At 39.7% G+C, this 17569-nt stretch overlaps 1 protein-coding gene across 5 annotated transcripts in view; it reads left to right on the top strand.

Moving 5' to 3' along the window:
* Positions 1-5453: 5453 nt before the first annotated feature.
* pan2 (poly(A) specific ribonuclease subunit PAN2) overlaps positions 5454-17569 on the top strand; it is a 90404-nt gene continuing 78288 nt past the window's right edge. For 2 of the 5 annotated variants that reach the window (XR_006309973.1, XM_043681741.1), the window contains exons 1-6: positions 5499-5595; positions 6878-6922; positions 7966-8285; positions 9638-9807; positions 12180-12300; positions 13932-14009. Coding sequence is in view for 4 of the 5 variants with exons in the window: in XM_043681741.1 (XP_043537676.1) it covers positions 7974-8285; positions 9638-9807; positions 12180-12300; positions 13932-14009 (681 nt within the window). In the remaining variant the exon portion in view is untranslated. Of the gene's footprint in view, positions 5596-6877; positions 6923-7965; positions 8286-9637; positions 9808-12179; positions 12301-13931; positions 14010-17569 lie in introns of all 5 variants that reach the window. The other 3 variants (XM_043681739.1, XM_043681740.1, XM_043681736.1) reach the window with 3 other exon arrangements.

The following is a 17569-nucleotide window of genomic DNA, read 5'->3' as shown; positions in this document are numbered from 1 at the left end:
TTTTTTACACCAACATTGGAAGGGGAGGTTTACCTTCAAATGAGCCAGTTCCTCTTTATCCCCCATTGGTGAGTCTCCATTTATGGATTATTTACTTTTAATAAACAGGATTTCTGGAGGAGATATGAAACCTAACATGTGTAATGCATTTCACACATCAACTAATATCTAAAAGTACAACAAAATAATAAGTTCATCCATAATAGTAACACTTAAAGGTTTTTAGCACATGACTGATGCTGGTGTGGCCAAATTTATTGCTTTCCTCTAATTCCAAGCCACTCACCATCCTGACTTGGAAATATATTTCCGTTCCTTCAGTGTCACTTGGTCAAAATCCTGGAATTCCTTTTCTAAGAATCTACCTACAGCAGATGGACTGCAGCGGTTCAAGGTGGCAGCTCACCATCACCTTCTCAAGTGGCAACCAGGGACAGGCAATAAACTGCTGGCCAGACAGTGATGTCCATGGCAAAAGCGGGTACTGCAGATGCTGGAGATTACAGTCAATATTTGAGTGGTGCTGGAAAAGCACAGCAGGTCAGGCAACATCCAAGGAGCAGGAAAATCGATGTTTTGGGCAAAAGCTCTTAATCAGGAATGATGTCTATGTCCCATAAGTGAATTTAAAAAACTGTCATATTGAGAGCCAACCAGGTAGTGTGAGACTGGCGTCCCAAGTAGCATGGACCACGTAAGGTTGACAGGTTTTCTTCTTTGAAGGGATAAGAAATTTTCCTGGCACCTTTCTAGTCATGCCAACCTGCAAATTACCAGACTTTTTAATGATGTGGAGGTGCCGGTGTTGGACGAGAGTGGACGAAGTTAAAAATCACACAACACCAGGTTATAGTCCAACAGGTTTATTTGGAAATACTAGGTTTCGGAGTGCTGCTCCCTCATAAGGAAGCTGTAGAGCAGGATCATAAGATACAGACTTTATAGCAAAAGGTTATAGTGTCATGCAACTGATATGATATATTGAACAAACCTAGATTGCTGTTAAGTCTTTCATCTTTTAGAATGGGTTGCAGGTTTAGGTTCATTGATATGTTTAATTAAAGCAGTCCTATTAGTGGAGATGTTGGCCTTCCAAAGCTGTAGGTTCTCTGCTTAGGCCTGCAGCCTTGGGAATCTGCCCACCATAGACTGTTGTGGTCAAGCCCTTTTATTTATTCACTCATGGGATGTGGGCATCACTGGCTGAGCCAGCATGTATTGCCTCTTCCTACTTGCCCATTTATCTCCAATGGAGAATATTTTCAAGGTGGGAAGATTCTGCCCAGTGTCTCCAGAAATTAGAATGGCAATGGTGATTGACTGTGAGAGAGTAGTTGTTCAACTAACTTTTGGAAAACAATGTTCAAGTTGGTTTATTGAAAATCCCAATGTTATTCCCCCACCCACACCACCTTTTGGATTAAAAATCCACTAAGACCACTACAAATGTGAAGAGCCAGAATGGATCATCTTTAAAACTGACAATTTCATAGGGGACGTTTCAGAGCCCCGAAATGCAGGACCTATTTTGTATATTCAAAATTTGAAATCCCCTTCAAGTTTTCATATACTTAAAGAGTTTTGTATATAATTTGACACAACATCAGACACAACATCACTTTGACACAACATCATTTGTGTCATTTGACACAAATGACACAACATCATTTGACACAACATCAGAACCTGACACAACATCAGAATATTCTAGGGTGCTTGACAACCAATTACGTACTTTTGGAAATGCTGCCACTATATAAAGTAGGAAAAAATATATAAAGTAGGAAACATGGCAATCAATTTGTTCAAAAGGAAGCTCTCACTTACATCAGGGAGGTAATAATCTAATCATGTGATGCTGATTGAGGAATAAATGTTGCTCAGGATACCAGGAGAACTCTCCTCTCTTCTTGAAATAGTCTACTTGATCAGGTAGCTGGAGCTTTGATGGAACACTCATCTGAAAGGTCGTAGCTTAAAACTGCAGCAAGGTGTCAGCCAGAATTATTTCCAATTTACATTTTCTTTTTCTACAAGTAAAGGAATGACTACACTTATAGCATAAATTATGTCCAATTGCTTTGTGTCATAGGTTTATAATCTGGGCTATTTTTGAGTTTGCTTTTTATCTGGGGATAAGTCAAGAACACAAGAAATAGGAGCACAAGCAGGCCTTCAAGCCTGCTCCACCATTCAATAAGATCAAGGCTGATTTGATTGTGGTCTCCACCTACCTGTTTGTCCCCCTTAACTCCTCGGTCAACCAGAAATCTATCTAACCCAGTCTTAAATATACTTAATGACCCAGCTACTACTGTGGAAAAGCCACTCTCTATGGAAGAGAATTCCACAGACCAATGATCTTCTGTAAAAATTATGATTAATTTCAATTTTAAATGGGAAACTCCTAATTTTTAAACTGTGTCCACTAGTTCTAGACTCTCCTGAGAAGGGGCAACATCCTCTCAGCATCCAACCTATGAGCAGTTAGCAAATTTATGATACAGAATGATGACAACAGCATGAGTTCAATTCCCACACTGGCTGCAGTTATCAAGGACTCTCATTCACAACCTCTCCCCTTGCCTTGGGTGTGGTGACCTTCAGGTTAAACCACCACTAGTTGTCTCTCTCTTGAATGACAGTGGTACTATGGCAACTTTACCTCCTGACGTAGCGGTGGCATCAGCAAATATAGTAACCATGCATTCTGTCCCTTCATCCAAATGATACAGATTGTAAATAGTTGGGACCCCCACTTATCTCTGTCGCACCCCACAAATCATTGCTTATCAACCTGAAAATAAGCCATTTATGCTTCCTGTTTACTAACCATTCCTCTCTCCATTTTGCTCAGGAGAGTGCAACCACAGCAAAGTTGGAAGCAGTGTAAGCTCAGGTATATGGGATGGGAGGGAGAGAGAAATAGAGAATAGAAGAGCAATAGTGAGAGGGGATTCCACTATTAAGGAATGAGACTGGAGTTTCTGCAGCCAATGATATGACTAGAGGACAGTATGTTGCCTTCCAAGTGCCAAAGTAAAGGATGCTACAAAGTGACTGCAGGGGAGGGTGAGGTCATGCACATTGATATCAATGACTTATACAGGAATAGGGATGAGGTCCTGAAAGTGGATTTCAGGGAGATATGTAAGAGACTGAAAGGCAGGTGGTCTCAGGATTGCTGCCAGTCCCATATGCCGGTGAACATACAAATATGAGAATTAAGAGGGATTAGATTATGTAGTTGGTTTATTCAGCTAGTAGGGACATACTGGATTGAATGTCCTCTTTCAGTGTTTCTATGTAAGCACCAGAGACCCGGGTTCAATTTCGGCTTGGGTGGCTGTGTGGAGTTTGCACATTCTCCCCATGTCTGCGTGGGTTTCCACTGGGTGCTCCAGTTTCCTCCCACAGTCCAAAGATGTGCAGGTTAGGTGGATTGGCCATGCTAAATTGTTCATAGTGTCCGGGGATGTGCAGGCTTTGGTGGGTTAGCTATGGGAAACGTGGGCTTACAGGGAGTGTAGGCCTGGGTGTGATGCTCTTTGGAGGGTTGGTGCAGTTTCAATGGGCTGAATGGCCTCTTTCTGCACTGTAGGGCTTCTATGATTCAGTGTTATCCCCTATGCTATTAGACCTTATTGTGTGTAGCAACCTTTGATGTGGTACCTTATTAAATGCTCCTTTGGAAATCCAAGTATATCAGATCTGGAGTTTCCCATAAGAACATAAGACATAGGAGCAGAAATAGACCATTCAGCCTATTGAGTCATGCTCCATTAGATTATGGCTGATCTGATAACCCTGAACTCCACTTTCATGCTTTTTCCCCAATACTCTTGATTCTCTTACTGATTACAAATCTGTCTACTCCAGCAGTGAATTTACTTGATGAACCAGCTACTACAGCTATTTGTAGTAAAGAATTCCACTAGATTCACTACTCTCTGGCTAGATGTGGTGATGTAGTAGCTCTGTTGCTGAGCATGCAAACCTTGAGCTTTGGGTTCAAATTCTGGTGCAAAATCCAATCTGAGGATTAAATGAGATACTTAAGGAGGTGCCTTGGCTTAGTGGTGCCTTGTAACCATGAGATTCTGAATTTGAATTTCAGTGGTATCTTTTAGTCCAAAGGGTCTTAACCTGATGTGTTAACCTCTGAGCCAGGAGGCCTAAGTTCAAGTCCCACTTGTTCCAGAACCAGGTAATAGCATCTCTAAACAGGTTGATTAGGACAAAAATATTAACTACCCTCAAAGAAGAAATTCCTCCTAATTTCTACCCTAAAGGCGTGATCCATTACTCCCTCTGGTCCTAGACTCTTCCACAAAAGGAAATAACCTTTTGATATCTACTCTGTCAAACTCCCCTAAGAATCTTGTATGTTTCAATAAAATTGCTTCTTATGTGTCTTAATTCCAATGAATACTGACCTAACCTAATTCGCCTCATAAGAAAATCCCCCCTTGCCTGGGACCAACCTAATATGCCTCTTCTAGTCTGTCTCCAATGCCAACAAGTCATTGTCTCCATTGTCCACTTTTTTTTACTTCTTCGAAGAATTCTGATAAAATTAATCAAACGTTTATGAGCTTTAAGTTGTGACACATTTGCTTTAGCCAAGTCCAAAATGAGATTCAGCATTTGAAAGATGGATAGGGTTATGAAATAGTCTATATGCAATAATGGAACTGCCCTTTCATTCAAACGAAAAACAGAAATTGCGAGATAAATTCAGCAGATCTGGCAGCATCTGTGGAAAGAAAACAGAGTTAATGTTTTGAGTCCAGGATGACTTCTTCAGCCCTTTCAATCATCCATCTGTCAAATACCAGATTTTATGACATACTGTGTGTATTGCTTTTACATTTGTAACCGCTTCACATTTATGCATACTGTTTTGTTAAAATTCACCTTTGCAAAACACCAAGCTGCTTTAAAATTGTACCTCTAAACTGTGCCTAGTATTGCGAGCTCTGGCTGTATATAGTACTGGATAAAAACAATGACTGCAGATGCTGGAAACCAGATTCTGGATCAGTGGTGCTACCACGTGATACTTGACCCTAAGTAACTTCCATAAACTGCCTTTTTCACTCAGTTTCTCCAAAATAATTGAAAATGTTCAATTTTTTAAAGCTATGTTTTATTCCGAACAGGAATTCATCTTTAATTCCTGGAGATATAGCAACAATACTCATACCCATCATGAACCAGGCTGAGGAGCAAAACTACTGCGGTTGTACCTCAAAAACGAATTTAACTACAAAGATTCGCATACCAATGATAAGAATTTACATCAAGTTTCCGCAACCTTCTTGTACTGCTTCCCTCGCGCGTTATGCTCTTCTGGATCTACTTTCGATTTTTACTTTGCTTGAGGAACCAAGCAGCATCCGTACACAGCCGGGCTTGAAACCCCGCCTCCAACGATTATAGATTGGGTGGAACGCTTGCCCATCAGAATAATATGGCTGTTGCAGTGGATTGTGGGTAGTATTGTTGTTGGGCTTTTTTGAGCTTTGTTTTAATGGTAGTTGGTTATGTTTTTGTGTGTAATGTGAAACGATAAATGATAAAAAGGAAGTGCTGGTAGGTTCAATATTAATGCGTGATAAGTGAGCCATGTAATAAGAATTTAATGTGAAGTAACTGGAAAAGGCAATCAGCATGTTGGCTGGGCCTGGCTGACGTTTTTTTTCAAATCCCTGTTTTAACCATCGCCTATGGCTGTTGAATATCGTCGAAATGACAGCCTGACGATAATTGTTTGAGATTACGAGTTTAAAAAATGGAAAACAGCACAAATTATAGCAAACTAACTCAGTCAATTTTCGCCAAGGGGACTACCTTCCACCTGCGCCAGTTCTGTGTGAAATACTAGAATGGCTAGAAGACTTCATAAAAACGTTAACGATCAGTGAAAAGTTTGATTGCTAGGTTAAAGTTTATTTTGTCTTTTATGGTGTTGGTTCCCCTTTTCTTTCCCCATGGTATGTGTTACTCGGGAGTCTGCTTTTAGGAAATACACAAAATAGCCTAGTTTGCTGCACACTCTCTTATTTTGTTACTTCTTGGTTTTTGGATTTATATGTTCTATCTTCCTAATACCATGCCATGAATTATCATTTGATTCATTCCACATAAATACATCGGGAATGTAGGGGTCCTGGATAGCAGATACATCATTTAATTTGTGACTTCCTGTCCACAAAAACTGTCCTCTACTTGGCCTGCCATAAAGTTTCGTTTTGGCATTTGAAAATTGACATGAGTTTTTGCTTCAGCGAGTTTCCTTTAATCTGTTTTGTACTTTGAACATCTAATTCCTGCATTGCAATATTGATGAAATTGCTACCAAGAGAAAGTATTGTTAAATACATTGGGGCAGCATTAAGTTTTAGTTACAATTTTGGTAATACGCATTTGTGAAAGAGAACAACTCCTGAGTCTGTGTCATGTAATCTCAACCAACAATTTTATGTCCTATATGAGATTTGAATTTCCAGTAACTTCTATGTTGTTGATCATCTATCAACATTAAAAAGAGAAAAGTTGGTCAGGATTCTCACTGCTGTTCACTATCCAGTTATAATTGTTGGAAGTAGGTTGTGATGTCCTGCAGGATTAAGTTGCTTGTCAGCATTTACTATTCCAAAATGAATGGTGTTCACTTGGATTAGGGGCCATCATGTGCCCAGCAAGGGATCAATGTCTTTTGAAAAAGAAGTTTTATAGGATTTGTGTTTTACTGTAACATTGGAGAAATCCTCCTTGTTTAGTTTGGAAAAGTACTTCTACCAAAGTGGTTTGGATATGACTAATTAAAAATGGGTGATAATTTGAAATTATGTTTTCTTTGCATTATTTGTAGCTTTGATATTGTCATAATTGGAAAATTGGATTTTAGAAATCATTGGTAAGTGTAAGCCGAATGTTTTGTGTGTTATGTTTAGTTTGATAATTGGATAACAGTACTAGAATCACCTACAAAAAGGCAGGTTATTGTGTGCTCAGATTATGTTGATATTTGAGGTCTGTTATGGACCAGACCAGATCCCCTCAAAATATTTTTAAGAAGGTAGCCTAGATCATAGCTTTTTCTTATTTTAAAGACAGATGTGAAGTGGGTGTTCCAGGTATGATGCGACTCATCAAACCACTCAGCTTAAACAAAACAATTTACTTAAACACAAACAAAAGAAAGCAGAATTTAGAATAACTTAATTATTGGCAAACTTAACTAACCCAATACAGTAACTGTTACCAATTAACTGTTCCAGTACAGTAACATCCCATAAACACACCCCTTGGCAAAACGACAAATTCAAACACCGATTCTTACTGGCAGGAGGGAATAGCATCATGAGAGAAATCTTAGAAGAAAGTCAGAGGTTCATTGTTAAACGAGACTTTGTTATTTGTTTGTTTGGCACCTCTGCCTTTATGACCTCTCTTCAAAAAAAACAAGGACAAGAAAACCTTTTTAAAATGACAGCATTATCACGGGTTTGGTTGAATCCCATCTGCCTTGTCCTAGAGGCACTGGCCTGTCATTTTATGTACTACATCACTGGAGTTTGGAAGGCGTTTTGTGATTTTCTAATTTTAATCTGAGTATCTTTCATTATGAACTTCCGGCTTCCGTGTTCTGCAGTATAATTGTGTATTAATTTCGAATTTTGTTGAATGTTTTCTGCACATTGTATGGTGGCTAGCAACCATTTGTAGTCATATAAGACTTTTTGAAGTATTTCCAGCTCTCTGGCACAGGCTTGACGAATGTAACCTTTCTACTACATGGTGTAGTAACAAGAGAAGACAGGATGTTTTCAGTTGGGGGAATAAAGTGGAAATGATATTTGTTTTGCATACATGTTTTGGCTAAGATGGGTTTAAATAACTGCCACATAAATTGGAACTTATTTCTCTCCCAAGTACTTCTATTCTTTTCATCCCTAGAATAAACCATGAATTTTGATGGTCTTGATTCTGGCCTTGGGGAATACTCACCATCCCTGCATCCTGGCATTGACCCTTCCCTGGACAATTCAATTGAGCATTCCCTGGACCCACGGCTTGACCCCAACTTACTGCAGAATGTGGAACTGGAAGCAGATGGTGTCCAGCTGGATGGCATGCCGGTCTCAGTATCTGAATCTGTACACCTTGTGGAGGGAATGTATTCAGCGCTGCACAGGGTTGTTGCAGAAGTCGGAGTCCCTGTAACTGCATCACATTTTGACCTTCAAGATGAATTGCTCTGGGTGGGAAATCATGGGGTAAGTGTAGTACATTAACCTCCAATCAAGTAAAGTAATGGGTCTCAGTTCTAGGATAGAGGCCTTTGGGTATACCAGTGGATAATTGATTGGTATGTTGTATTTGTACAGCTTACAGGTCACTTGATATAACAGGGATGGTCCAGAATCTGCTGATGAGTCCTAACCCACTGAGTTGCAATTTGACTTGTAAAATTTAAAAGTATGATAAAAAGATTGATTTTGAAGTTAGTTGTCGGGTGTATCTGTTTAAAATAATCCGACTATAATCAGATAAAGACCTATTTTTCCTAATTGGCCTATTCAGAGATGTTATTACACACCTCTGGAGCTGGTGGAACTTCGAACCTGTCTCTCAGTTCAGGGGTAGGGATACTACCACTGCACCACAAAAGGACCCTTATAATCAGACACAGATTATGATAAATTATTATCACCTGTTCCGAGAGTTTCTCTTTTTAAGTTAATGATTTATGCAGTTGAGTCAAAACAAATAGTACTGATCAATTTGCAAATATAGCATAAGCATTCAGAATTCTTTTTTAAAAAAAGTTGCATTTTGAATGCTCATAATTGTGTTGATGGTTGATGTGGGATTGGAATCTGTCCGCTTTCCAGGATTCTGCAATGTTGATGCAAAAATGGCTCCTGGGCGATCGCTAGAAAATCTACTTTTCCTTCACACACTCCCTTACCTTGTGAAGAAATCCCAAAAGGCCACCTGGCTGGTCCTTACTATCAGCTTGGGTGAGATGAGGAAGTTTTCAGTTCTGCTCAGGTGACTTGATACAAAATCACAAGCTGTCAGTCACAGAGAAATATGTTGATTCAGTGTCATCCCACACAGTATAGTTTTGCTGCATATACATGTTATTTCCTTGCATTCTTTTTCTGTTAAATTAACACGATGCACAATAAATATTTGAAAAGTCTGTTTTATTCATTTTTTAAAATTGAAAGTTTTGTTTTCCCAAGACTTATCAACATAGAGCTGTCTAAGCATGCTGCCTTTTTAATGTTGACAGCTTAATTTTGATGTAGACCTGTGTAGTGTTAATTATTGTACACCACAGATCTGAGGGGTGATCCTGCATGTGGTGAACAGAACCTTCCAAATTACTTGTAATTTTTAATTGTTAAAAAATTGTGTTTTGGAAATAGGATTCAAAATCCTTTTGCATTGTCATTAGTAAAAGAAAATAATGGTTTTTGATAAATAGTTTATGTTTGTTGCTGCTCTTGCTATGTAATACTTTTGGGAATCTTTGAGTTTGCTTTGGATTGGTGTGGTGCTTGACTCCTTTGTCTCAGAAGAATGCGACTAAATTCGTCTTTGAAATTTTTCTGTCTAGGGCCATGCAACCTCCTTCTTTGGTCCCACTATGGAACGCTACTCATCCTTTCAAGTTAACGCCACTGATGACATACGTCACATCCAAAGCATAGACAGTGGAGTGCTCTTTTTAAATAAGAATAACCTCAAGTGCTTTACTCGAGGAGGACTTATAATGTTTGATTATGCGTAAGTTTTTAAGTTTAGACCCTGTAACCTAAAGGCAGGGCATTAAAAGTAGATGAACAGATGAGTTGAAGAGGTAAAGAGTATTGGAGTTTTTTTTTCCCCCTTCCTGTTTGGAATGTGAGCATTGCTGGTCGGGCCAGCATTTAATACCCATCCCTAATTAAACTTGAGAAGATGATGGTGAGTTGCCTTATTGAATTACTGCAGCTTACATGACGGAGGTACTTTTAGAATAAGGGAGTAAGCTCCCATGCATTTGCTGTTCTTCTAAGTGGTAGAATTTGCAGGTTTGGAAAGTGCTGTTGAAGGGACCTTGGTGAGTTGCTGTGGTGCATCTTGTAGATAGTACATGCTGCTGCCACTGTGTATGGGTGGTGGAGGGAATGAATTATTAAATTTAGCAGCTGGGATAACCGATCAAGTGGGTTACTTTGTCTTGGATAATGTTGAATGTCATGGGTGTGCTTGGAGTTGTGTTCATCCAGACAAGTGGGGAGTATTCCATAAATCTCCTGAATTGTGCCTTGTAGATGGTAAACAGGTTTTTGGGAAATCAGGAGGTGAGTTAGCCACTGCAAAATTCCTAAACTCTAACTTTGTTTAATCATACGATTAAGTTGTTATGTTGACACACCTACAGTTTTATTCCTCTCTTTCTTTCTTCCCCAGACCCCCAATTTTCACCTCTCTTGTGATGATGTTGATTGGGCTGTATGTTTCCACGATGCTGACCGGCCATGTGTAACTTGAGTGGCTATTCTTGTGTCACTTCAACTGTTGCTTCGCCCAGTGTCACTCTTTGGCTAGTTGTATATATTAATGTTTGGTGAGAATCTGGCCGGATGTGGCTGTAAGGTTTCACTTCGATTGATGGTGAAGAATGCGGCATTAGTCAGTGTTATAGGTTATGTGAGCAATAGCAACTTTGCAAAATTTCAAGAGGGCTGTTGCAACTTTTGGAATTGCATTTCAGAATGGGGCAGCACTTTCTGAAGAAAGAAAAATGGAAGATAAAGATTGTACCTTGGGAATTCTGGTCTGTCATGTTAATTATTGTCCAAAGATGTGCAGGTCAGGTGAATTGGCCATGCTAAATTGCCCGTAGTGTTAGGTAAGGGGCAAATGTAGGGGTATGGGTGGGTTGCGCTTCGGCGGGTCGGTGTGGACTTGTTGTGCCGAAGGGCCTGTTTCCACACTGTAAGTAATCTAATCTAATTAGTCTTTGTGATGTTATTTGGCGAGGCTACAGAGGGAGCCTCTCATTTTATAAAATCCATGCAATTCAAATGCTTATAAGTTTGAGTAATTATGAAAAGTTACTTTAGATAACCCTTAGCTGAGAGTAAATGCTTCCTGGCTCCCTGTGTGAATTTGGTTTATGTGATTTCTACTCAAATACATACAATTTGAACACAGTAATTAATCTATGTAAAAGTCAGAAATAGATTTGTCATTATAACAGTCACACTAAATTCGTCACCTGAAGCACAAATCTTAGATCAAACATTTAATTCTGTTGTTCTCTGGCTTTTTAAACTTAGTTTAACTTTTATTTTGCTTTTCCTTAATATGCTGTTGTTGATTTTAGTCTTCATTTTATGTTTATAATTTTTTTTAAAAATTGTTACTTCAATCTGAAATTTTGGAGGTTTGTGCAACTTTAAAAAAAAAAATCTGTTCTTTGATTGAGAAACTCCAAATTGATAATTCATCTGTGAACATGAAAGCAGAGTGTTTGTCATCAGGCACAGAGTTACAATCACTTTCCTGCAGTCATCTTTTCTCTTAAATATATCCAAAAGAACAATGACGTAAATGTCCTGGTGAAGAAGCAGGGTAGTTTTAAAAATGTTTTGCTATCAAATGGACATTGAACATGAGTTAAATCTGTAGTGCGTGAGAGCTGTGGGATTCAAGATTGTTTGATCTGTTAAATAGTAAAGCTCCCAATTCTGTCTCACATATTGAATGGCTCCTGTATGTCTTCAGGTCAAGCAAAATGGTAATTTGGAGGTTTACAATATTGCATTGAATGATGTGGGAACAGTGAGCATTCTATACACTTCTGACTTTATATATGCTCACCTTCACTCTGTGAAAGATTGGAGTCACTTTGTGACATCATATTAGTGGAAAAATACAACCTAATTGAGATACTAGTTAACTTAGTTACAATGTTTTGTTTAATAATGTTTCATGCTAAGTAGTAAATGGTGACATAGAGTTTTGAATTGTCTTATTTCATTGAAGCAACAAATAGTGTTTTATCCAATGTGTGTTGGCACAGTGCTAAACATGAATATGTAGTGTTTGACTGTATTCCTTATTCTTGTCTATGCAATTACTTACACTACATTTTTCAAAATTTCTAGTATGGATGAAGTTGAGGACATGCACAGTCTTCTTCTCACTGACAACAACTCTGTTCTCTTGGGGGGCCTTCAAAATCATGTCATAGAAGTAGACTTAAATGCAGTGCAAGAAAGTGAAAAGGTAAAGTCCTGAGCTATAATATTACATTTTATTAGTTTTAAATAATTTGATTCATGATTTTAATCCTGCTCTTCCCATAGTTACTGTGGTGGTATGATTCAGAGATTCTTGGACTAGGGTCCATGAAATATTGTGAAGAAAACCTCTTGCAGGATAAGTGTGTGCAGATGGTTACTCAATGTTACAAATGCTGCACTCCAGGCAACCTGTCAGCAATATTCAACACAGGCTGGAAGGTAGCACAGAAGGAAGCGGGAAAGAAAACCTGAAACACTTCACAGCTGTGCAGTGAATTGGTAGGCAATAGAGAGTTATCTTGAAGTGGTCCCAATGTTCCCTAAAGGAACTACTAAGCCTTTTGCCATTCCAGGAAGAGCAGGGAAATGATGTGATGTGACGCAAGCATGTTGTTGAACCTTTCAACTGAGAGAAATGCTTGAGAGGATCCATTAAGATCAGCTGTGAGTAGCTGTTTTAATCCATGTAGATACATGATCAGTATTACTTGGCAATGATTCTATTTCTAATAATTTGAAGGGAGATTTTAAATGAACATATCAGTTTTTACTTAGCATCTTTAGGTAATGCTGACTAATTTGAGATAAGAAAATAGGACTTATGTGCAGGAGTGGGCCAGTCACCCTTTGAGCCTACGATGTCATTTGATAAGATCATAGCTGATTCTAGTTGTGGTTTTCATTCCATTTTCCTGTCTGTTTTGTGACATAACGATCTATGTCCTTTGTCCATTAAAAATCTTATCTAATTCCACTTTGAATAAATTCAATGACAGTCTCCTGCTTTCTGGAGATGAGAATTCCAAATTAATGACCCGTTGAGGAAAAAAAAAATCTTAATCTCCTTTTTAAAAGGGAGACCTCTTATTTTTAAATTATCTAGTCACCCCCACAAGAGGAATCATCTTCCCAGTATCCACCTGATCAAGTTCCCTCAAGATCTTATTTGTTTTGATAAGATCGCCTCACTGTTCTAAACTCTATTGGGTATTGGCCCAGCTTGTTTAACTTTTCTTTACAAGGTGGGTGCTTTATCTAAGAGTAACTCGTGAACCTACTCTGAAATGCTTCTAAAACAATTATATCCTTTTGCAAATAGGAACCAAATCTATACACAGTACTCAAGATGAGGTTTCACAAAAGCCTGTATAGAGGCAGTAAAATGTCTCTGTTTATATTCCATTCTCCTGGCAATAAATGCTAAAGCGAACCGTTGCCAACTGTCTTGCTGTAACTTTGACTTGTTCTTTCTCTGTTGCCTCAACCAATCTTTGAGGGTCAATATGTGCTTCTTTTTGCTTCCCATTTTCTAAACCCATCATGCTTTGTGATTTTTGTGAGGTGTTTTAGGCACACAACTAGTAGGACTTGGGTTGAGATTATCCAAGCGTTTATGGTTCCTTGAAAAATAGACCTTCAGTGTAGTCTGGGCTACATTTCAAGGCAGGTTAAAGGTTAGTATGACTAACCACTGCTGCACCTTTTGCCATCTGTTATTTCCTTCATAGTAAAAATTCCTTTTTGGCTCAAACACAAGTTGTGAGAGCCTTTGAAAGATTAATGAAGAATATTTCATCTTAATATACACTACTTGATTTTTGTTTCTCTTCCCAGTACACAGTTGAAGTTCCAGGAGTTACAATCATGCGACAGTCCAACCGCTTCTTCTTTTGTGGCCATACATCAGGAAAGGTATTTATACTGGATGTATTGAACTTAATACAATAATTTGTCGCAATAGACTAAGGACCTGGATAATTTGGGCTCATTCTGGGGTAGGTGGGACCTCTACAAACGGGATGATCTGCACCTGAACCAGAGGGGTGCCAATATCCTGGGGGGAATATTTGCTAATGCTCTTCGGGAGGGTTTAAAATAATTTAGCGGGGGATGGAAACCTGAATTGTAGCTCCAGTGTATAGGAAGTTGAGAGTAGCGAGGTCATAAGTAAGGTTTCAAGGTCGCAAGAGTGTACTGGCGGGCAGGAATGTGGTTTGAAGTGTGTCTGCTTCAACGCCAGGGCCATCTGGTACCTGGGACTTCAATGTTGTGGCCATTTTGGAGACATGGATAGAGGAGAGAGAGGAATGGTTGTTGCAGGTTCCTGGGTTTCGATGTTTCAGTAAGAACAAGGAAGGTGGTAAAAGAGGGGGAGGTGTGGCATTGTTAGTCAAGGACAGTATTACGGTGGCAGAAAGGACGTCTGATGATGACCTGTCTACTGAGGTTAGAAAGAGGAAAGGAAAGGTCACCCTGTTGGGAGTTTTCTATAGGCCTCCAAATAGTTCCAGAGATGTAGAAAGGTGATTCTGAATAGGAGTGAAGCTGACAGGGTAGTTGTTATGGGGGTCTTTAACTTTGCAAATATTGACTGGAAATACTATAGTTCGAATACTTTAGATGGGTCAGATTTTGTCCAATGTGTGCAGGATAGTTTCCTGATACAGTATATAGACAAGCCAACAAGAAGTGAGGCCACGTTGGATTTGGTACTGGGTAATGAACCAGGCCAGATTTGGAGGTAAGTGAGCACTTTGGTGATAGTGATTATAATTTGGTTACAGTTACTTTAGTGATGGAAAGGGCCAGGTATGTACCGCAGGGCAAGAGTTATAGCTGGGGGAAAGGCAATTATGATGTAATTAAGTGAGATTTAGGATGCATGGGTTGGGGAAGGAAACTGCAGGGGATGGGCACAATTGAAATGTGGAGCTTATTCAAGGAACAGCTACTGCATGTCCTTGTTAAGTATGTACCGGTCAGGCAGGGAGGAAGTGGTTAAGTGAGGGAACCGTGGTTTACTAAAGAACTTGAATTTCTTGTCAAGAAGAAGAAGGAGGGTCATGTAAAGATGAGATGTAAAGGCTCAGTTAGGGCACTTGAGAGTTACAACTTTGCCAGGGAGAGCCCAAAGAAACAGCGAAGAAGAGCCAGGAGGGAACATGAGAAGTCGTTGGCAGGTAGGATCAAGAAAACCCGAAAGCTTTCTATAGGTATATCAGGAATAAAAGAATGACTAGGGCAAGATGAGGGCCAGTCAAGGACAGTAGTGAAAAATTGTGTATGGAGTCCGAGAAGATAGGAGAGGTGCTAAATGAATATTTTCCGTCAGTATTCACATGAAAAAAGACAATGCTGTCGAGGAGAATACTGAGATACAAACTACTAAACTAGACAGGATTGAGGTTCATAGGAGGTAGTGTGAGCAATTCTGGAAAGTGTGAAAATAGATAAGTCCCCTGAGCTGGATGGTATTTATCCTAGGATTCTCTGGGATGCTAAGGAGCAGTTTGCAGAGCCTTTGGCTTTGATCTTTGTCACCATTGTCTACAGGAATAGTGTTAGAAGACTGGAGGATAGCAAATGTTCCCTTGTTCAAGAAAGGGAATAGAGACAACCCTGGTAATTATAGACCAGTGAGCTTTACTTTGATTGTGGGTAAAGTGTTGGAAAAGGGTTATAAGTATAGGATTTATAATCATCTAGAGAGAGGAATAATTTGATTAGGGATAGTCAACATAGCTTTGTGAAGGGTAGGTCGTGCCTCACTAACCTTATTGAGTTCTTTTGAGAAGGTGACCAAACAGGTGGATTAGGATAAAGCAGTTGATGTGGTGTATACAGATTTCAGTCAAGTGTTTGATAAGGTTCCCCATGGTAGGTTATTGCAGAAAATAGAGGCATAGGATTAAGGGCAATTTAGCAGTTTGGATATGTAATTGGCTAGTTGTAAGAAGGCAGAGTGTGGTGGTTGATGGGAAATGTTCATCCTGGAGTTCATTTACTAGTCGTTTACCACAAGGATCTTTTTTGGGGCCATTGCTGTTTGTCATTTTTATAAATGACCTGGATGAGGGCATAGAAGATGGTTTAGTAAATTTGCGGATGACACTAAAGTCGGTGGAGTTGTGGACAGTGTGGAAGGATGTTGCAGATTGCAGAGGGACAAAGATAAGCTACAGAGATGGGCCGAGAGGTGGCAAATGAAGTTAAATGCGGGGAACTGTGAGGTGATTCACTTTGGACGGAGTAACAGGAATGCAGAGTACTGGGCTAATGGTAAGATTCTTGGTAGTGTGGATGAACAGAGAGATCTCTGTGTCCATGTACATAGATCCCTGAAAGTTGCCGCCCTGGTTGATAGTGTTGTTAAGAAGGTGTATGGTGTGTTAGCCTTTATTGGCAGAGGAATTGAGTTTCGGAGCCACGAGGTCATGTTGCAGCTGTACAAAACTCTGGTGCTGCCACACTTGGAGTATTGTGTACAGGTCTGGTGGCCGTGTTATAGGAAGTGTGTGGAAACATTGGAAAGGGTGCAGAAGAGATTTACCAGGATGTTGCCTGGTATGAAGGGAAGGTCTTACTAGGAAAGCCTGAGGGACTTGAAGCTGTCTTCATTACGGAGAAGAAGATTGAGCGGCGACTTAATAGACAAATACAAGTTGATCAGAGGTTTCGATAGGTTGGACATTGAGAGCCAATTTCCTCAGATGGTGATGGCTAGCACGAAGGGACATAGCTTTAAATTGAGGGATGATAGATGTAGGACACATGTCAGAGGTAGTTTCTTTACTCAGTAGTAAGGGTGGAGAACGAACTGTCTGCAACAGTAGTAGACTTGCCAACTTTAAGGGCATTTAAATGGTCATTGGATAAACATGTGGATGAAAATTGAATAGTGAGAGTTAGATGGGCTTCAGATTGGTTTCACATGTCAACACAACATGGAGGGGGTGGTGGAGGATGGAGGGGAGGGGAGGGGAGGAGGAGGGCCTGTACTGCGCTGTAATGTTCTATGATGCTAGGCCAAACACACATTATTCCCATCATTTCGGTATATCCCGCAATCCCTTTTCACTCCATTAATAAATTCAACTTGTTGAAGCTATATGTTTCAGTGGCCTTTGTTAGTAATTAATTTCAGAGCCCTCTGTCCACATGAGCATAGAACAATACAGCGCAGAACAGGCCCTTTGGCCCTCGATGTTGCGCCGACCTGTGAACTAGTCTAAGCCCACCCATGTGCTTATCGAAGGATTGTTAAATCTCCCTAATGTGGCTGAGTTAACTACATTGGCAGGTAGGGCATTCCATGCCCTTACCACTCTGAGTAAAGAACCTGCCTCTGACATCTGTCTTAAATCTATCACCTCTCAATTTGCAGCTATGCCCCCTCGTACAAGCTGACGTCATCATCCTCGGAAAAAGTGTTTCACTGTCTACCCTATCTAATTCTCTGATCATCTTGTATG

Source organism: Chiloscyllium plagiosum, chromosome 43 (genome assembly GCF_004010195.1).
Source record: "Chiloscyllium plagiosum isolate BGI_BamShark_2017 chromosome 43, ASM401019v2, whole genome shotgun sequence".
In the NCBI taxonomy this organism is placed as follows: Eukaryota; Metazoa; Chordata; class Chondrichthyes; order Orectolobiformes; family Hemiscylliidae; genus Chiloscyllium; species Chiloscyllium plagiosum.
The sequence above is the reverse complement of the archived record's forward strand: the minus strand, read 5'-3'. Positions and strand labels throughout refer to the sequence as shown.